This window comes from Sceloporus undulatus, chromosome 1 (assembly GCF_019175285.1).
Source record: "Sceloporus undulatus isolate JIND9_A2432 ecotype Alabama chromosome 1, SceUnd_v1.1, whole genome shotgun sequence".
Lineage (NCBI taxonomy): Eukaryota > Metazoa > Chordata > Lepidosauria > Squamata > Phrynosomatidae > Sceloporus > Sceloporus undulatus.
In genome coordinates, this window is record NC_056522.1 from 85479 (window position 1) to 105723 (window position 20245).

Below are 20245 nucleotides of genomic sequence, written 5' to 3' on the forward strand. Positions count from 1 at the left end.
GGGGGGGGGGGGGGGGGCGGCCTCAGAAGAGGGTCCCTGGAGGCAGGCAGCTGCTGGGGGGGCTGCAGCCCCAGACCACCCCCGACTGGAGCCATGCGGCTGGGGGGCTGCCAAAGGCAATGTCCCCGCCACCTGAAAGACACAAGGAGGTCAGTGGGGAAGGAGGAAGGCTGGCCCCCCAACCCCATCCCAGAGAAGAGGGCCTGGGGGCTCCTTACCTGTGGGGTAGCCCCCCTCCTCCATGCAGCTTATTTGGGGCAGAGAGAAGAGCTGATCAGAGAGGAAACAGGAAGGCCCTGCACCCCCCCCAAAAGAAACCCCAGCCTCCCCCTGGCTCTCCCCCCTCAGAGGCCCACCTGGCAAGACTGTCGTTGAAGTTGCCTTCTTCCTCTTCCTCCTGAAACCACAGACAGCCCTATTACTTAGGGGCCCACCGCATCCTCCCCCAAAGGGCATGACCAAGTGAAAGGGCAAGGGGCACCCCCATGAGGTACCTCAAAGTCTGCCTTGAAGGGAGGGCTGCCCAGAGATGGACCAGCTTCCAGGGGGCACAGTGGCCTCTGGGGGGGCTTTTCTTCTTCTGCCTCCTCCTCCTCCTCCTCCTCTCTGGAGCCTAAAAAGAGGAAAGGCCCTGAGAAGGAAGTGCTGCCCCCATCCCCACCCCCTGGACATGTGCAGAGTGCCTTAATGGGGGGTAAGGGGGCTATCAGGCGAGTGGAGCAAGTGCCCAATCCTACGGGCGAAGGGGGGGCTGTATTTTGGCCAGCCAGGACCCATAACCATCTGGGCCCCTTCCCTCCAAGCCCAGCATGAACCCCCCTCCCTTGGCCCCCACTTCTGAGGGAAGCGAGAGGCCCCTCTTCCCCCCCCCCCCCCCCCCGCCAGCCCCACTGACCTGCCTGGGCTGCTTCCCAGAGGTCAAGGGCCATCTGGAAGGCCTGGGCCACCGTCAGGGTCACCGCCTGGGCCTGCAAGAGGGGAGCGCAAGGGCAGCGGGTGGGGAGGGCGCCCCAAAGGTGGAGGCTGCCTGGGGTCAGGACAAGGGACCCCTCCCGGCAGCAATGGGGGGGGGGTCTTCTTACCACCTTCTTTTTGGGGGAGAGGAAGGCGTGGCACTCGAGGGCCCCGCTCCGGGGGTTCTGCGCCACGTAGGCAAAGACCTTGTTCTGGAGCTTGTCCGTTGTGCAGTAAGAGATCCTGAGAAGGAAGGAGGAGAAGGGGCCGCTCAGGAGGGCAACAGGGGCCCTCTATCCCTGGCCTTGGAGGCGCCGCCCCCGGAAGACAGGGGCTCCGGAGGGAGGGAGGCAGGCAGGCAGGCAGCGCCCACCGACCTGTAGATGGAGACGCTCTCGATGCTCTCGCGGGTCTCTGCGTCGCGGAGGGAGAGGCCTCGCGGGGAGACGCCCAGCAGCACCTTCCGCAGCTTCCCGGGGCCCTCCTTCCGGGCCTGTTTCGGGGGAGAGAAGCCAAGGGGGCCGTGAGCGGGAGGACCCTGCTTGCCTTGCCTTGCCTTCCCGCCCCCTAGTCTCTCTCCCGTTCTCTGACCGTGGCCAGGATCCTCCGGACGGCGGCGGCGGCCATCTCCTCCCCGCGGGGCTCCCCGACCAGCGTCATGCCCAGGTACTTGAGCGCGAAGCCCGCGAAGCCCTCCACCAGCAGCACGGGCTCCCGCAGCTCCGACCACGAAGGCCCCGCGGCAGCCGAGCAGCAGCCGGGCGGCGACGGCGATGGCGACGCTTCTCCCGCCGCTCCGGCTCCGGCTCCATCTTCTGCTGCTTCGCCGAGGGAGGGACCGAGGAGGGAAAGGAAGGCGCCCTGAGTCCTGCGGCCTCCCTCCCAGAGGCTCCGGGGGAATAGCGGCGGGGCCTCCCCGTCTCCTCCCTCACTCACCTTCCCGGGGGGGGCGGCGGCGACTGCGGGGGCAGCGGAGGCGGGGGACGGCCAGGCGGTGGCGGGCGAGGCTGGGGCTCCGGAGGACGGCGCGTCCCGCCGCCCGCAGCGCCTCCATGGCGGCCTCCTCGCTCGCAGCAGAGCACCGGCCGAGGGGGCGGGGCTTCGGGGATCGGCCCAGCGCGCCTGCGCACCGCCGCCTGGCCCCGCCCCCAGTGCGCGCGGAGATAGGAACGTAGAGAAGCCCCGCGGGAGAGAGGCGGCGGCCTTCCGGGTTCGCAAAGGTCCAGGAGGAGGGATCTTTCCCGAAGACGAGCGAAGGACACAGATAGAGCCAGATGGCACAACAGAATGAAGGCAACACTGCGTTGGACTACGACCCTTGAGGCCAGGAGGGCTCGGTTCGCCGCCTGGCCATGAAGCCCACTGGTGACCTTGGGCGATAAGTCACACTCTCTCAGCCTCCTGCGAAGAGAGCCCCGGGGCGGGTTCGCCTGGGAGTCTCTGCCGGTCCGGAAGGGCTTGAAGGCAGGCGCGCTCCGCCCGAGAGAGGCGTCTCTTACGCCAGGGCCGCTTCCCGGAAGTCGCGGGGGGAACGCTGCTCTATTGTTTGTAGCTCTGTGGGTCCCAAGTGTCGCCGTGACGTCATCCCCGAGGGCCGGGCGCTGCGTGGCTGCAGCCGTTGCTAAGAGACGGTTGAGGCAGAGAGAGAGGGGCGAGGATGCAGCTGCGGCACGTCCGGACCCTCCTGGCGCCTCAGGTGAGAGAGAGCGAGCGAGAGAGGCCGGCGGGGCCGGGGCCGGGGCGCCGCTTGACCGAGGGTCCCTGGCCTGCCTTCCTTCCTTCTCTCTTGTGTCCGCGCAGGACGGGGCGTCGCGGGTGACCTGCCTGGCCTGGGCCCCGAACAACGCGCGCTTCGCCGTCTGCACCGTGGAGCGCGTGGTGCTCCTCTACGACGAACACGGCGAGCGCCGGGACAAGTTCTCCACGAAGCCCATCGACCCCAAGGTAGGCGGCGCCAGGCAAGGTAGGCCACCCTGGCCCAGGCCAGCTCTCCCCATGCAGCAGCCCCGCCTGAAACCCGCCTCTGTCTTTCCCCTCCTGGCAGTTCGGGCGGAAGAGCTACACGGTGAAGGGGCTGGCCTTCTGCCCGGACTCCACCAAGATCGCCATCGGCCAGAGCGACAACATCATCTTCGTCTACAAGATCGGGGAGGAATGGTGAGGGGAGCCTCCCCGGGCCCCTGGGGCCAAGGGGCAGCCTGAGGGGGCCCAGGAGGCGGCCCTCCAGCGCCACGCTCCCCCTCTTGGCTTTCTCTTTCAGGGGAGACAAGAAGGTGATCTGCAACAAGTTCATCCAGACGGTGCGTCAGGCCCCTGTGGCCCCTCTGCCCCCTTCCCCTGCCAAAGGGGGGCTTCACAGGGCTGCCCTCCTGCTCCCCCCTTTCTCTCTCTGCGGCGGCTCCTGACCCTGGCTCCCTTCTCCCTTCTCCGCCAGAGCGCCGTCACGTGCCTCCTGTGGCCGGAGGAGAACACCATCGTCTTTGGGCTGGCGGACGGCAAGGTCAGCGGGACTCTGGGCAGGCGCTGCCTCTGCCAAACGCAGGGGGCTGAAGGGTTGTTGGCGGTGGCCCCGCTTGCCTCATGGCTGGGGGGGCAGAAGGGGCATGGGGCAGACCCCAGGGGGGCCCACTGCAGGACTGACTGGCCTCTTCTCTCCCACAGATCCGCCTGGCAAACCCCAAGACCAACAAGTCCTCCACCCTTTACGGGACGGACTCCTACGTGGTGTCGCTGGCCTCCAAGTGAGCGGGAGCAAGGGAAAGCCCCACGGCCCCTGACTGCTCCAGGGAGGCACCCTGTCCTCCCAGATGGCGCTTTGCCGGGGGGGGGGGGAAGGGGGCCTCTGGCGGCCAGGAGGAGGCTGGGAGGAAGGAAGGCAGACCCCATGCTGAGTCATTTCCCTTGTCCTTGTCCTTCTTCTCTTTCTTCGCAGTGTCTCAGGGAAGGGGTTTCTGTCGGGACACGCAGATGGAACCATTGTGCGCTACTTCTTTGATGATGAAGGCTCAGGGGAGTCCCAGGTGGGGCAGGCCTCCCCTCAGAGGAGCCCTTTCCTCAGCATGACCAGGCTTGCATGGCTAGGAAATATGCCTCCCCCGGAGTTTGCCAGCTGCCACGAACCCTTTGCCTGACAGAAGAGTGGGGGCTCTTCCATTGTAGCCAAAGAGAGTAGCATGAGAGAGGGGGCCATGCCTGCCTTTGGTGGGAAGGATCAGCGTTCTTGTCTTGAGTCTCTTGCCTGATTTGAGACATGAACAGCTGCTTTTTTGGAAAATGCCAATCAGAAGAGAAGGCAAATACAAATAGAGCAAAAGGGTAAATAAAAGGCCACTGCCGCCCCCCCCTGCCCCCCCCCCCACCTGCCTCTTAGGGGAAAGAAGGTTATTCTTTTGCTGGTGGTGGCTGAGGGAGAGGCATATGGAGTCACTGAGGCAGGAGATGTGCCCCCTCCCCCTCACAACATACACAGCTCTGGAAAGAAGGCCCAGTAGTGCCCCCCAGTATCCTCAATGCCATTTCTCCTTCTGGGCTTTGGTTTTTGTTGCAGGGCAAGTTGGCGGTGCATCCATGTCCCCCTTATGCCTTGGCTTGGGCCTCTAACAGCATTGTGGTTGCGGGTTGTGACAAGAAGATTGTGGCCTATGGGAGGGAGGGTCACGTCATCCAGACCTTCGACTACAGCCGAGACACTTCTGAGAAGGAGTTCACGGTGGCGGCAGCCAGCCCAGGAGGCCAGTCTGTGGTCATTGGCAGTTTTGACAGGTCAGCCAGTGGCTGGAGCTGGGGGTCAGGGGGTGCTGCAGAGGAAACCCCTTCCCTCCCCCTGACTTCTCTCCACCTCCCAATTCCCCCAGGTTGCGAGTGCTGAACTGGAGCCCGCGCCGAAGCGCCTGGGAAGAAGCCAAGCCGAAGGAGATCCCCCACCTCTACACCATCACTGCTTTGGCCTGGAAACGGGACGGATCGCGGCTTTGTGCCGTGCGTTCTCCCCCTTGTAGCAGCTTCCTGGGGAGAGGGCTTCCACTCCAGCGGGCGGGGGGCACGGGTGGATGGCAGCGTGTGGCCCAGGGCAGGAGGGCTGAAGATGCGTCTTCTCCCACAGGGCACTCTCTGTGGCGGAGTGGAGCAGTTTGACTGTTGCCTACGGAGGAGCATTTACAAAAACAAGTTTGAGATGGCGTACGTGGGGCCCAGCCAGGTATGTGAGGAAGGTTTGGGACACAGGGCCTGCTGGGCGGCTCTGGGCAGAGGGTTGCCAGGCGGCAACTTGGGATGCGAAGCGAAGAGGCAGAGGAGGGAGGGAAGGAGACTTCCTCAGTTGGCTGCGGAGGAGGAGGAGGCAGATTAAGCCTCCCAGATGTTGTGAGCAGGTGACCAAGTGCTGGCAGCCTCCTCTCTGGTGGGAGCCCTTGCAGCCCCTGAAGGGCATACTGCCAGCAGTAGCCCCCTCAGTGTTTGGTTGGCCAAATATGTTTTTGCCTTAGAATTTTTTGTATGGTTCATAATTGGCAAGATTGTGCTGTTTCTTCATCTTCAGTGTCATTGTGTTTTTGTTAAAAACGAAACGCTGGAGACATGCAGAAGCACTGGGCAAATGATGGAAGGCTGGTGTAAAGCTTATTCTGTCACACATGAAAGTTGCCAAAGACAGCAGCCTTACTTTTAGCTGCTTGCAGGGATAGAAGCCCCTCTGCCTCTTTGGGAGGCCAGCCTGGGCCCTTGGGGACCAAACAGGACTGCCCCTTTCTCCCCACTCAGCTGCTCCCATTTGCAGCATTGGGGGGAGGGTTTCTGTTTGGGAGGAAAGCCCCAAGCAGCCGTAATCCAGAGCGGAGGACATGTGCTCTCTCCCAGGTCATTGTGAAGAATCTCTCCACGGGGGTGCGGATAGTGCTGAAGTCTAACTATGGCTATGAAATTGATGAGGTGAAGATCCTGGGCAAGGAGCGCTACCTAGTGGCCCACACTTCAGACACCCTTCTCCTGGGAGACATGACTTGCAACAAGCTCATGGAGGTACTCCTGGGGCGAGTGGGGTGGAGGCAGGGATCCAGCAAGCAGTGGGCTCCCTGTGGGAAGAAGGCCTTGCGTGGTGGCGGCAGCAGTAGAGCTGCTGCTGATCTCTGGGGGAGCTGAAGCACTGGGCCAAGCCAGTGATCCCCACAGAGGCCCTCTGGCTGTAGGCAGACGGGTTGCTGCTGATGCCCTTTCTTCCCCCACCATCTCCGTGAGCCACCCCTTCTCTGTGTCCAGGGCACCTCTGCCTCCCGCTGGGCTCTCTCTGGTTCTCTTGGCTGAGGCCAGTTTCAGCTCTTTTCTTCTCCACTCCCTGAGCCAGTTTCCCTGGCTGAGCTGCACAGAGCTCTCATTCTGCTGAGGGAGAATCCCTGAAAGACTCTTTGGGGGTTTGCCTCCTTAGTGTAGTTAGTTCTTGATTGGCAGAAATTGCTTTCTGGAGGTCTAGCTGGAGTTTTCTCGGACCCTTTAGCCGAGCAAAGGGTTCTGGAGGCTGTGGCAGCTGTTTGGTCAGCCTCTGTGGGGTGAGGCACCAAGGGGAGCTGGAGGGCCAGGCTCTGAGCATGCATCGTGGAGGTGGGCGAGGGGCTATGGCAGGGCCAACATGGCCAGTGACACACTGCACAACTTCTCTCCCCCAGGTGCCCTGGCAAGGATCCGGTGGGAATGAGAAGTTTTTCTTTGACAACGAGAATGTGAGTCAGGGGAGTTGTTCTGCTCTTTCTCTCTTCTTCCAAACAGCTGGTGGATTTTTCTTGCATGTTTTCTGGCTGGGGTGGGAAGGGAAGTAATGGGGTGGGGGACACTCGCTTCCCTGCCCCTCCAACTGAGCCAGTGGCCTGCAGGAAGGAATTCAGAGTGGCTCTAGGGGCTTCCTCCATTGCACTCCAGGCAGTCCTAGCAGCCTCAGCCTCCTCTCCTCCCAGGTCTGCATGATCTTCAATGCTGGGGAGCTGACCCTGGTGGAGTATGGGAACGATGATATCCTGGGCTCCGTGCGGACAGAGTTCATGAACCCTCATCTCATCAGGTGAGCACAGGACCCCTCTGTTCCCAAGGGACTGAGAAGGGAAGAGGAACAGTGACAGTCTATACCTCTGCCCCTTGTAACTTAGAATCATAGAGTCACAAAGCTGGAAGAGACCCCAAGGGCCATCCACGCCAACCCCCTGCTATGTAGGAACTCACAATCAAAGCATTCCCATTAACAAATGGTCATCCAGCCTCTGTTTAAAGGCCTCCAAAGAAGGAGACTCCACCACTGTCTATTGAAGGAGTTCCACTGTTGAACAGCTTCCCCCATGTCTCTTTTCCTTCCCAGTGTCCGTATCAATGAGAGGAGGCAGCAGGGGTCTGAGGAAAACAAGCGCCTGGCCTACCTGGTGGACATCAAGACCATTGCGGCCGGTGAGAAGCACCCCATCTCCCCTCCCCACCCCCAACGAACATGGCTTTGGACTCGTGAGCCCATGGATTCTGTCTCTTCTCTGTCCTTCCTACCCACCAGTGGACCTTGTGGCAAGCTGCAACATTGGCACCGTCAGCCACGACAGCAAAATCGACTGGCTGGAGCTCAACGAGACGGGACGCAAGTTGCTCTTCCGGGACAAGAAAATGAAAGTAAGGGAGGCCTGAGGAGGAGCTGTGGGGCTCCTGAGGAAAGGGGAGGCCCCTGAAGGCCTGGGAGGGGGGCTTCTCTGTCACGACATGCTCCACTGATCCTCAGCTTCCCCTCCCTTCCTCTCTAGCTGCACCTCTATGACATCGAGAGTGCCACCAAGACCACCATTCTGAGCTATTGCTCCTATGTCCAGTGGGTCCCTGGGAGCGACGTAGTGGTCGCCCAGAACAGGAGCAACCTCTGCGTGTGGTACAACATCGACACCCCCGAGCGAGTGACCATGTTCCCCATTAAGGTAGTGATGGCCTCCTGCTGCCTCTCCAGTGCCAGGCCCCTTCCTTTAGTGGGCGGGAGGATGTAGGGCCCCCCGGACAGCAGGCCCTGGGGAAGGCAGGGAGGTGGAAGGGCAAGACTGAGGCCATGGCTCTTGGCAGGGCGACATTGTGGACCTGCAGCGGGACAATGGGAAGACAGAGGTGATTGTGACGGAGGGTATGAACACCGTGTCTTACACTCTGGATGAAGGGCTCATTGAGTTTGGCACAGCCATTGATGACCGCGACTACCACAGGTCAGGGCTGGAAGGGGATTCCTTGGGCAAGCGATGGGAGGAGGACCTGGAGCAACCCTTGACATCATGACTCAAATCCCACCTCTAGCTAAGCGGCAGTGGCCATGCTGGGAGGAGCATGCTTTGAGCGGCAGTTTTGGGGGAAAGTCACGGTGTCGACATTGTGATAGAAATAGCTGGGAAGTTCCCTTCCTTTCCCCTCCCCACTGAGCCCCTTTGCCTCGCACTTGCCTCGCAGGGCTGTGGTCTACCTGGAGACCCTGGAGATGTCTGACGAGACTGAGGCCATGTGGAAGACTCTCAGCCGACTGGCGTTGGAAGCCAAGCAACTGCACATTGCAGAGAGGTGAAGGGATGGGTGCAGAGTGGGAGGGGGGGCTTATTTGGCCAGAAGAAGGCCCTGGTGGCCCCAGAAAAAGCAGCCTGATTTCTCCAAGCAATCCTCAATGGATTCCATGGGGTTCCTCCTTCCCAGTTGGCCACATAGCTGTCACAAATACAGTACAAGGGGACAGGGTCCTCTCCTACCTGGACTTTGGGTTTGAGGTGGCTGTGTGTGGGGCTCTTGGAGGTGCTGCCTCCATGCCAAGCCCCTCTCTCCCAGCCTTCTCTTCCTTTCCCTCTGTAGGTGTTTTGCTGCTCTGGGAAATATGCCCAAAGTCCGGTTCCTCCACGAGACCAATGAGATTGCGGACCAAGCAGCCAGGGAGTATGTGAGTAGCACCAGAGTCTTCCAAGGCATCAATGGCCTCCCTCTTCTGTCCCCAGACTGTGGCTGCAGCTGTGGCTGTGTGTGCCCTTGTGAGCACACACACTCACACACACATGCTCACCTCAGAGCCACACACGCACCTCCCACTTCCCTGCCGCAGGTGTTGCTGCTGCTGGGGCCTGCCTTGCTTCCAACCTGCCCCCTTGCTCTCTCCCTCTGCGGGGGCTCCACTCCTACCTTTGTGCATTTGGGGGAGAGCCTCCTCATCTCCCTGAAGGCCTCCCGTGTCTCTTTTAAGGGAGGGGATGGCACTGACTACTACCAGGTCCGGGTCCGCCTTGCCATGCTGGAGAAGAACTACAAGCTGGCAGAGATGATTTTCCTAGAGCAGGTGAGTAAAGGAGCTGCAGTTGTTACGTGCCCCCCCATGCCCACGCCTTCCTCCCCTGCCCCCCCCCGACTGATGCCACTTCTACTCCTAGAATGCAGTGGAGGAGGCCATGGAGATGTACCAGGAGCTGCACATGTGGGAAGAGTGCATTGCGGTGGCAGAGGCCAAAGTGAGTGTGGCAGTTTGGGTGGGATGGGGGAGACCCCTTTGTGCTCTCCAGCATTTCCTCCCCACTCCTCCTGTGCCATGGCCCTGTTCCTCTCCCCCCCTCAGAGCCACCCAATGCTGGAGAAGCTGCGCCAGGGCTACTATGAGTGGCTGCTGCAGAGCCAGCAGGAGGAGCGGGCCGCCGAGGTGCAGCAGGGCCAGGGGGACCTGCAGGCGGCCATCAGCCTCTACCTGAAGGCAGGGTTGCCGGCCAAAGCGGCACAGCTGGTGGTGGGCCGGGAGGAGCTGCTGAGCAACATGGACCTCGTCAACCGCATTGCCACTGCCCTCCTGCGGGGAGAGCTCTTTGAGCAGGTGAGGTGCCCCCAGCCCTGGGGCCAGCAGAGGGGTTGAGAGTGAGTGTTGCGGGGAGACCACCCCCTGCCACCCATCCACTCTTCTGAGAGGGTGCCCCTGCCCCCCAGGCCTCTGCATGGGAGTGCAAAGTGGCTGAATGGGACTGTCCTTCCCAGTGTCCCCGTCCTTCAGGTGGGAGCAGCTGCGTTAAAGAGATTTTCTTGCAAAGGCCTCCTGGGGCCGCGTTGGGGTTTTTCAAGCTCAGGATGGTGGCTGCAGGTGAAGGGCAATGCCAAGGGCCTCTCTGCCTGCCTCACTAAGAGAGGCCTCTTCCACACAATATGTTGTGCTCCAGCAGCCCTTTCCCTGTAGAGAACATGGCAGTAATCCTGCGCTCTCTCTCACTTAGGCTGGAGAGCTCTTTGAAAAAATCCAGAATCCACAGAGGGCGCTGGAGTGCTATCGCAAGGGGAGCTCCTTCCTGAAAGGTATGAGGGGGAGCGGCGAAGGGGCAGGTAGTGTGGCCTCTCCAAGACCTGGTCCTCCTGCCCCTTGATGGCAGACCAGTATCCCTTTACATTTGGAATGCTCTTGTTGGGCCCGTACTGTAAAGTCACCCAGCATCCCCCCCCCCCCGGTATACTCACACCCATGGCTCCAGCCACAGCAAAATGGGAGCAGGAGGGGCATGAGGTGCCCAGCAGAGGGATCCAGGGCAATTAACAACAACAACATCAATAATTATAATAATTTTAATTTATATCCCACTTCTCCTTATGGATTGAGGCGGGTAACAATAGGACAAATACATCCATAAAATACATAATGCATATAAAACCGATACAACATAATCCCCTAACTCCCTACCTTAAAAACAAAAACAACAATATAAGATACAGATTAAAATGAATTTGAAGACATAATTGAGGCGTGATCTTCTTGGAGCAGACAGGGACTATCACGTATCAGTAGAATGGGAGGTCGGTCTGGAAAGGTCTGCTGGAAGAGATCCAGTTTGACGGCTTTTTTAAAGGCGTGAAGAGCGGTGCTCTGTCGGATCTCCTCCAACAGCTCAGTTGTTCCATATTTTAGGAGCGGCAGTAAGTAAGCTGGACCCAAGCCATGTAGGGCTTTAAAGGTTATGACCAACACCTTGTACTGTGCCCTGTCCAGCCTGGCCAAAATAAATGTCAAGCTCTTTGCCATGCCTTATTCCCGTGACTGTTGCCTCCCCTTGCAGCAGTGGAGCTGGCACGCTCAGCCTTCCCAGCAGAGGTGGTCAAACTGGAGGAGGCCTGGGGTGACCACCTGGTGCAGCAGAAGCAGCTGGACGCTGCCATCAACCACTATATCGAGGCCCGGTAAGTGCCTGGCTGGAGTAGGCACGCTGGCCCCTGTACCCCAGCTCTTGGGGCCTGGGCAGCGCCAGGGCCTTGCCCTCAGGAATATGACCTCTTCCAGGTGTGCCATCAAGGCCATTGAAGCAGCCATTGGTGCCCGGCAGTGGAAGAAAGCCATTTACATCCTGGACATGCAGGACCAGAAGATAGCCACCAAATATTACCCCAGGATTGCCCAGCACTACGCAGCCCTGCAGGAGTATGAGGTAAAGCTACCTGCTGCCCCCCACCTGCCCAACCCAGGCTGCAGTGCTCCAAAAGCCTTCCCTGATCTGGCTGACTGTCAGGCGAATCCTTTGTTGCCCTCCCCAGATTGCAGAGGAGCTCTACGTCAAGGGAGACTGCATCAAGGAGGCCATCGACATGTACACCCAGGCCGGGCTCTGGGAACAGGCACATAAGGTGAGGGGGGCTTTGCAAGTTCTTCTGCAGAATGCATGGTGACTGATCCCTGGTGCATCCTGGCTACAGCTGCAGATGGCGTTTCCTCAGAGTTGGAGGTGGTTGGACTTCCTGGAAGGGAAGCGACCCACGGAGGGTCTCTCCACCTCCCTGCCTCCCCAGAGTGCCCCTGTGGGTCTGGCCCTCACTCTGAGCGATGGAGAGAGAGAAAGAGATGTTCTGGAACCTTTCTTTGTAGTGCAGGGAGGACCCACTCCCTTGCGCCTGCTCCATCCCCACTCTCCTTGCAGCTGGCATCCAAGTGCATGCGGCCAGAAGACGTCTCCACCCTGTACATCACACGGGCTCAGGAGATGGAGCGCCAGGGCAAGTACAAGGAGGCCGAGAGGTGGGTGCAGGAGCCCAAGGCGCCAGGGAGGGGTTGGGAGGCCTGCAAGGCATCAGCCCGCCTCGGGGAGAGATGAATGGGATGGTCCAGCTGGCCAAACTCCCCTTTTTCCAAGGTCGGGGTTAGCATCTCCTGGGAAGTGGCACCCTCAGCCCAGGATGTGCCCCCCTCCCCCCTGCCAGGCTGTACATCACAGTGGATGAGCCGGACTTGGCCATCACCATGTACAAGAAGTGCAAGAAGTATGAGGAGATGCTGCGCCTGCTGGCCAGGTACCACAAGGACTTGCTGGGCAACACACACCTCCACCTTGGCAAGGTAAGGCATGCCACGTGAAGGGGGCCTGGGGCCAGCAGGTGGCTGTGTGGTGGCAACATGGGAAGGAGGCACTTTCATTCGGTAATCGGGTGGCTGTTGGCACAGGAGCTAGAGGCTGAGGGGCGTTTGCAGGAAGCTGAATACCACTACCTGGAAGCCAAGGACTGGAAGGCGGCGGTCAACATGTTCCGTCTGAACAACATGTGGGATGAGGCCTACCGGGTAAGGGGTGGGCAGCACTGGGGTGTCTGCTGGGGTTTCAGCCTCAACTGGAGGAGGGCAGCACCTGGGGATCAGATTCTGAGCAGCCGCTGCGCCTATCATGGCTGCGCACAGCCTTCCTCCTTGGAAGTGGCAGCCATGGGGCCATTGCCTGCCCTCTCCTGCCTTTCCTCTATGGGAGGGCTGTCCCTTGGAGCAGCTGCAGGGCTGTTGCAGGCAAGGCTGCTGGCTTGAGTCCGGTGGGCACCTCTGCAGCTGTTCCACTCTGGGATCCTGAGGGGGGGCCACCATTCTCATTCCCAACCCCAACCCCCTTTTTCTGTTTCTTGGGACAGGTGGCCAAGGCTCATGGGGGGGGCCAGTGCCCACAGGCACGTGGCTTTCCTGTGGGCAAGGAGCCTTGGTGGGGAGGCAGCTGTGAAGCTCCTCAACAAATTTGGACTTCTGGAGATGGCCATCGACCATGCAGCTAACAACAGGTGAGGGGTCAGACGTGGAGGAAGGTCCATCCATGGTCCTTGTGGGTGGACCTCCTCCCAGAGACCCCCACACCATGCCCGCTGAATGGAAAGGTGGCCTCACCTGTGAGAGGGGCCAACCTTGGCAGAGCATGAGGCTGAGCTCTCCCTCACATGGCTCTCTTTCTCTTTTTCCTTTCTCCTACCCCACTTTTCTTTTCTTGTAGCATATTTGACTTTGCCTTTGAGCTGGCCAGACTTTCCCTGAAGCAGAAGCTGCCGGAGATCCACTACAAATACGCTTCCTGCCTGGAAGAAGAGGTGGGGGGACACTGGGGAGGAGGGCTGGAGACCCCCAATGTTGTTTCTCTCTTCCTTTGTGTGGTGGGGGGGGCACTGATGCACTCATCCCCTGCTTTGTCCCACTTCTTCCCTTCCCTCAAATTCAGGGCAAGTTTGAAGAGGCAGAGGTTGAGTTTGTGAAAGCCGGGAAGCCCAAGGAAGCAGTTCTGATGTGAGTGACCTCCAGCCCCTACCACCCTCCCTGCCATGGGTATGTCTCTCCCCTGCTCTTCCCTGGGCCGTCCACTCGGAGCTGCCTGTGATGGCTGCTGCCGCCCCCCTCCCCATGCTGGGGCTTTGACCATTGTTGCCCCCTCACCAGGTATGCCCATGTCCAGAACTGGGGGGCGGCCCAGCGTGTGGCCGAGGCTCACGATCCAGACAGCATGGTGATTGTGCTGGTGGGCCAGGCGGACATTGCCTTCAATCAGAAGGATTTCCAGAAGGCGGAGGCCCTGCTTCTGCGTGCTCAGCGCCTGGACTTGGCTGTCAAGCACTACAAGGTGCCCCCCCCCCCCCCCCGCCAGTCCTTTCCCCCTGGTGCAGGCAGATGGGTGGCACAGCCTCCTATGAGGAATATAGGGGCTCTTGAAAGAGGAACCAGCTGTCCCCTAGATGGAGGAAGGAGCAAAGGCTGAGAAGAAGGGTGGGCTGGGGGTCTTTTGCTGGAGAGCTGACCACTTTGGCCCAAGGATGTTGGGGGACACTCCACCTTGCTTTGGAGAACATGCAGAGGAGCTCCCCAAGTCAGCCTGGGTGGGGGGGCAATAGGAATTGGGTCCCTCTAGGGTAACACAGCCCCCTGCATTTGTCCCCCAGGAGGCTGCCATGTGGACGGATGCCCTCCGGGTCTGCAAGGAGTACCTCCCTGGCGACCTGGAGGCCCTGCAGGAGGAGTATGAGCAGGAGGTGGCCAAGAAGGGGCCCAGGTGACTGGAGGGTGGGGGCAGAGGCTTGGGGCTTGGGTCAGCACAGCCAGGGCAAGGGCTCTGTCGTGCGTCTGTGGGGTGTCCCTTCCTGTCCCAACCTGGTCCTGAGCCAGACTTTGTGGCCTTCAGGGGCATGGAGGGCTTCCTGGAGCAGGCACGCGAGTGGGAGCAGGCAGGCGAGTATGCCCGGGCCGTGGACTGCTACCTGAAGGTGCAGGATTTGAGCAGCAGAGCCATGATGGAGAAGTGCTGGATGAAGGTAGGAGTCATGGAATCATAGAGCTGGGAGGGACCACAAGGGCCTTCTAGTCCAACCCCATTCAGCCCTGCAGACTGTTGTTGGCGTGACCGGCCAGCTGGCCAGCAGGTGTTGTAGGGCCCCCTGGGGGGAGTCTTTCGGGGCCCAGGAAAGGGGTGGCATGCTGCTTTGCCAGGCCAGGGGTCATGTCCAGTGGATGACGACGAAGGGGCTCTTCTCAGAGGGGCTCCTGGCCACCAAAGGGAAAGAAGGGGCAGACCTTCTGGGGCTGCCAGTGTGATAACCACTCCCTCCCTTGGTCTCCTGGCAGGCGGCTGAGCTGGCCATCAAGTTCCTTGGGCAGCCACGGAGCACGGAGGTGATGCGAACAGTTGGGCCCCAGCTGGTCAGCATCGGGAAATTCAGTGTGGTGAGAGGCAGAAAGAGTGGCTGTAACTGGGCTGGGGGGCAGGGGCGGGGGACCATTACCTGCCAGATGTCAGTTGAGCAAGGGAAGCCCAGCCCTCCCTGCCATTGGGCTGGTGGCAGCAATGACCGTCCTCTGCCCCCCCTCCCCCCACTCCAGGCAGCAGAACTGTACCTGAACCTGGACCTGATCAAGGAAGCCATTGACGCTTTCATGGAGGGAGAGGAATGGAACAAGGCCAAGCGGGTGGCCAAGGAGCTGGACCCCAGGTATGCCCTCCCACTTGGTTCCTTTGCACAGGGCCCTCTGGGACTCACTTTCAGAGGCCTTCTGTGCCCAGGTTGCTTGGGACTGGGGGAGGAGTTCTGCTGTCCACTTGGAGCCCCTCCCCACTTGGCTCCCAAGGACCCCCACCTGCATTAGGGGCTGGCCTGGTGGGGGAGTGCCTCAGGTGTGTGTGTGTGGGGGTGAGAGGCTCATCCATCCCCCCCCCCCGATCCATTCATCCCTGCTGTGCCCATGGCAGGTACGAGGAGTATGTGGACCAGCACTACAAGAACTATCTGAAGGACCAGGGCAAAGTGGACTCGGTGAGGAAGGGTCTGGGTGGGGCAAGCGCCCACAGTGCTTTTGAGGGTCTGGGCCTAAAGAGCTGTGGGGCGGAGGAAGAGAAGCAGGAGGTGGCAGAGGCCTCCATCAGGTCCATCCTCTGGCCAGCAGAACATGGCTGGCTCTCTGGGTGAGGGCAGGAAGGGCTGGGAGGCCTGGGCACAAGGCTGCCTCTGCAGGTGCCCATCGTGGCCACAGACTGGCTCCCTCTGTCTTTGACAGCTGGTGGGTGTGGACGTCATGGCTGCCCTGGACATGTATGTGGAACGGGAGCAATGGGAGAAGTGCCTAGAGACTGCTGCCAAGCAGGTAGGCAGCAGTGGTAGTGGTGGCCTTCCGTGGGGCAGGGCAGTCTTGTTGCCTGACCTGTGGGCCTGCATGTCAGGAAGGGGGGCAGAAAGGCCCACAGGAAGTAGTGCTCATGCCATCAGCAGGGATGCCGGTGCTCCTCAGGAGCATTCATTGCGCCAGGTTGGGGGCCTAACTCCCCCAAAGTAGAGGGCAGCAGGCTGGCCCCTCCAGCTGCCCCCAGGAGGGGCTTCAGAGCCAGATGGCCACCCTTTTGCCACTAGTCCTGGCTTGTTTTGCTCCACAGTTCTTCTGTCTCTTCTTCTCTACCTAGAATTACAAGGTGCTCCACAAGTATGTGGCTCTTTACGCCACGCACCTCATCCGAGAGGGCAGCTGGGACAAAGCCCTGGGCCTCTATGTCCAGCATGGGGCCCCTGCCAATGCCCAGGTGAGGGGTGTCGCAGGGCAGAGAGGTCGGGCCAGGGCCGTGTGTGCCCTGAGGGATGCCCATCAGCAGGACCCTCAGCCTAAAGCGCTCCTCTTCCTCCTCTTCACTGACCCAGAATTTCAACATTTATAAGCGGCTCTTTGTGGAGATGGTGAACGTGGGCAACATGAACAGTGCAGAGGCCTACCACAGCTGGGCCGACCTGCGGGACGTCCTCTTCAACTTGGTATGGGTCTTCAGACGACAGCTATGGCTGCCAGTTGGTGTGAGGGGTGAACAATGGAGGGCCAGCGTGTCACTCTCACCTCCTCCTTTCCTGCTGCCAGGAAAGGGGGCTTCATGGCCTGGTTCTTGGAGGGGAAATCTCCTCCCCACAGCTGCCCTCTGCCCGCCAGCAAAGGGCTTTCTGGAGGCTTTTAAGTGCAGATCCCATCAGCCCCAGCTTTCACAGCCAGTAGCCAGGGATGAGGGGAAGCTGCAGATTGGGGATGGGCAGAGGGCAGCATGGCTGGCTCCCTTCCCTGTTGGGGAGCATCTTTCCCTCGATGGAGGCAGGGTGCACATGCCCCTGGGCCCCTCCCACGGAAAGCGAATGTTCTGACGCTCAGGGGTTGCTCCCCCAGCCCAAGCCCCGGGACCAGGCCAGCCTCGCAGGGCTCTTTTCCCTTTTGCAGCTCCAAGGAGGTTGAACCCCACACCTGAGGGTTTCTGGGGGCCCCAAGGTCTGAGGCCCCAAGCCAAACTGCAGTGTTTTCCTTTCTGCCTCCCCCAGTGTGAAAACCTTGTCAAGTCAAGCGAAGCAAACACACCTGCACACGAGGAGTTTGAAACCATGCTGCTTGTTGCTCACTACTACGCCACACGCTCTGCAGCACAGAGCATCAAGCAGCTGGTGAGGAGTGGTGCCGGCGGAGAGGGTACCCCACTTTTCCAGCCTCTCGCTTGTCCCCCCCATTCTCTTGCTGAGTGGACACCCCTGGACTACTCCTCCTGCTCTTCCAGGGACAACCGAGGAGTCCCCATCTCTTCCCCACATCCTCACTGGTGCCTCCTGACCCCTTGCAACTTTCTTTTCCCCACTGCCTCCACTGCTCTCCTTGGGTGCCCTTTGGCTTCCCCCCTTGGGCCACCCAGCCTCCGGCCTCCAGGTAGCTCCCCTCTAGAGGCCCCCATCAATCTCCTGCCTGCTGGGCTCCCACAGGCAACCCCCAGCACAGGATTGGGGGGGGGGCTCTCCAGGGACCCCCGTTTGTCCACCTACCCATCCATTTCTCACCTGAACCAGGAGCTTCCCGGACAGACCTGGCTGCTGCACTGGGTGCATGTGGGTCTTAGTCCTCATGTGAGAACTTAGAGGGCAGCTCCAGTTGTAGCTCTCCTCCTGCCCCCAGCATGTTGGCATCCTTGAAGCAGCCTGAATAGCTCCCCTCTCCTGTCCAGCCCTTTATGCACCTCTTTCAGGCGCTTAAAGGGCTCTCAGAGAAGGACTGCAAGGGGACTTTGCCCCCCTTCCTCCTCTGGTCTGTCCAAGGCAAGGTTCTGGAAGGTTTCACCTGGCCACACTGGACGCTCAGCCTTCCTGTGGCCAAGGGCAAGGAAGATGCAGCTTGTGTGGACTGGAACGGCTTTGGCTGCCCTGGGGTCAGAATGGGAGCCGCGGAGCAGAGGTCGTGGGCAGGAATGGCCGGGCCTGAGCCATCTCTCTCGCCCTCAGGACAGCGTGGCAGCCAAGCTCTCTATCTCCCTCTTACGCCACACAGACATTGTTCCTGCAGACAAAGCCTTTTATGAAGCTGGGACGGCTGCCAAGGTAAGCCTGGAGGTCTAGTGAGTGCCCTGGGAGAAATTCTGGGCAGCTGGATAGACTTTTCCTGGTGAGGATGCCCAGCCCCCAGGAGAGCCAGAGGAGTCTCCTTTCTCCCTGAGGGTCCTGGGAAGCTCATAGTGGGAGAGGGGAGATGAAGAGGAAAGCCAAGAGAGGAAAGGGGGGTCTGGGAGAGCCTCTGCCCCCCCCCCACTGTGGGAAACCCCAAAGGGTGGTTCTGTGGACATTGGCTCCATGCCAGAAGTGCCCTTTCCCTCAGGTGGGCTTTGCTGCCACAAGATAGATCCTTGCCCAGGGTTTGACTCTGAGGATCCCAATTGCTGGTGGGGTGATGGGGGTGTTCCCTCTTGGAGCATCTGGGGGGCAGGTGTTGCTGTTTGCCCTGCCAACGTCTTCTCCTTCACCCTCTGGGTCCTCAGAGCACTTGAGGGGCTAGATGGGGGAGGCATCTCAGGCACTGTTGGGAGTTGGCTTCCCTGAGCCCCAGGAGCAGCCTCTTGGCTGAGAAGGACCTGGCTGGTGTTGGCACTCCTGAGCCCAGAAGGCAGGGCTGGGGTAAAAGCCCTTTGCCTCCAAAGAGCTCCACACTGCCCTGGATTGGGTAAACCGTCTTCCCTCCCTCCATGTCTCCCGTCCCCAGGCTGTCGGTTGGGAGAACATGGCCTTCATCTTCCTGAACCGGTTCCTTGACCTGACGGATGTGAGTCTCTGGGTGGGCTCTTGTGGGTGAGTGGGGAGTGGGCCCAGCTGCCCTTCTCATGTTCTCTTCCCCCACCAGGCGATCGAGGAAGGCTCCCTGGATGCCCTTGACCACTCCGACTTCCAGAATACAGACATCCCTTTCGAAGTGCCACTCCCAGCCAAGCAACACGTCTCCGTAAGTTGAGAGGGGGGGAGATGCTGCTGCATTTTTTCAGCCCCCAGAATGGGGGGGGGGGGGGCTTTCTGGGGGGAGCAATAAGGCGCACAGCCTCTTCCTTCCCACAGTCACGCACCCCCTCTGAGAAACATTTCTCTTTGTCGTCCCCGGCATGGCAGGAGGAGCAGCGCGAAGAGGTCCGCGACTGGGTCTTGACTGTCTCAATGGACCAGCGGCTGGAGCAGGTGCTGCCCCAGGACGAGCGGGACACTTACGAGGCCTCCCTCGTGGCAGCCAGCACCGGTGTGCGCTCTATGCCCTGCCTCATCACCGGTAAGAGGGGATCCAGGATCACCCCCAGTGAATGTCATCAGATCCCCAACCCTCTTCCCGGCACAGCCATTAAATAGCGACAGGAATGACCCAGCCTCAGTGGATGCTTCTGGAGTAGGCATCTGGCCAACCCAATCCAATCTCCCACCTGGTTCTGCAGCCACTGCCAAAAGGGCCATGCTAAGCCTGGCAGGGGGTGGGCATCCTGAGTTACTTCCCTGGCCGTCCCCCTTCCATTCTCAGTCCAGGGTGAGGGTCCCATGGAAGGGGACACTCGGGGGGGGGGGGACTCCAGGAAAATGGTGCCAGGTAGTGCCCCTGGCAATGGCTGTTGTCTTCCTCTGCAGGCTACCCTGTGCTGAGGAACAAAGTGGTGTTCAAGCACCCTGGGAAGGAGGCCAACAAGGAAAGCTGGAACAAGTTCCTGATGGCGGTCAAGGTGAGGTGGCCAGTGGAGAGTCCCGGTGGGAAAGGGGGAGGGCAGGAGGCTTGGCCCTGGCTGGGTCCCCCAAGGCCTTGGTCTCCCCCACTTGACGCTGTCCGTCCTCCCCATAGACATCACATAGCCCCTCCTGCCAGGATGTCCTCAAGTTCATCAGCCAGTTGTGCGGGGGTCTCCCCAGTTCCAACTTCTCTTTCCAGTGAAGTTCCAGCAGCCAGGCTCTGCATCCTGGAAGCCTTGCTGTATTTATTTTCCTGGATTAAATTTTCTGTTTGTATGCATTCGTGCTTCGGTGCGAAATAGGCCGCTGAGTGTGTCTCCTGCATTTGCTGCCAACAGGGATGGCCACGCTGAAGGTCCCAATACGCAGGGTTTGCCCACCTTTCTGCACGCGCGCGCGCGCACACACACCCCCCTCTACTCATGGCCCTTGTTTTTGCAGGGCTACTCTGTTCTCCTTCCTCAGGGCAGGATGGAACTAAGCTGGTAGCCCAAAAGGAGTGCTTCCCAGCTCAGCTCTCCTCCTTTCCTAGAGGGAGGGTCCA

General features: G+C 60.2%; 4 protein-coding genes across 6 annotated transcripts in view; 3 read left to right on the forward strand and 1 right to left on the reverse strand.

Annotated features, from left to right (window-relative positions):
- The window catches only part of TRIM54 (tripartite motif containing 54), a 192486-nt gene that overhangs the window by 8969 nt on the left and 163272 nt on the right, over nt 1-20245 (forward strand). The window lies entirely within an intron of this gene.
- LOC121919936 (uridine-cytidine kinase-like 1) overlaps nt 1-20245 on the forward strand; it is a 161133-nt gene that overhangs the window by 998 nt on the left and 139890 nt on the right. The window lies entirely within an intron of this gene.
- LOC121919980 (low density lipoprotein receptor adapter protein 1-like) lies at nt 13-2050 on the reverse strand. 2 transcript variants are annotated; one of them, XM_042447048.1, is made up of 9 exons: nt 1891-2050; nt 1546-1772; nt 1332-1447; nt 1083-1197; nt 896-968; nt 495-613; nt 357-397; nt 219-247; nt 13-132 (listed from the first exon to the last, which is right to left on the reverse strand). In XM_042447048.1, the coding sequence occupies exons 1-9, from the start codon at nt 2006-2008 to the stop codon at nt 23-25; spliced, it is 948 nt and encodes a 315-aa protein (XP_042302982.1). In that variant the 5' UTR covers nt 2009-2050; the 3' UTR covers nt 13-22. The 2 variants fall into 2 exon arrangements, with proteins under 2 accessions (XP_042302982.1, XP_042302988.1); XM_042447054.1 differs by having other exon boundaries at nt 1546-1769; nt 1891-2047.
- On the forward strand, nt 2489-19981 carry IFT172 (intraflagellar transport 172). Its single transcript, XM_042446907.1, is given in 49 exon segments — nt 2489-2650; nt 2755-2898; nt 2999-3111; nt 3215-3254; nt 3389-3454; nt 3616-3695; nt 3887-3974; nt 4502-4716; nt 4809-4932; nt 5057-5152; nt 5809-5970; nt 6612-6665; nt 6897-7000; nt 7292-7377; nt 7478-7590; nt 7719-7886; nt 8026-8162; nt 8401-8508; nt 8791-8875; nt 9173-9265; nt 9357-9434; nt 9539-9787; nt 10179-10257; nt 11010-11130; nt 11231-11375; nt 11482-11571; nt 11862-11959; nt 12142-12277; nt 12383-12499; nt 12835-12849; nt 12851-12978; nt 13185-13278; nt 13407-13471; nt 13622-13802; nt 14119-14228; nt 14358-14487; nt 14798-14896; nt 15053-15162; nt 15420-15483; nt 15725-15811; nt 16125-16241; nt 16357-16467; nt 17014-17133; nt 17956-18051; nt 18707-18766; nt 18845-18943; nt 19105-19258; nt 19606-19697; nt 19814-19981. Coding segments are annotated over 49 exon segments (5250 nt in total). The 5' UTR covers nt 2489-2611; the 3' UTR covers nt 19904-19981.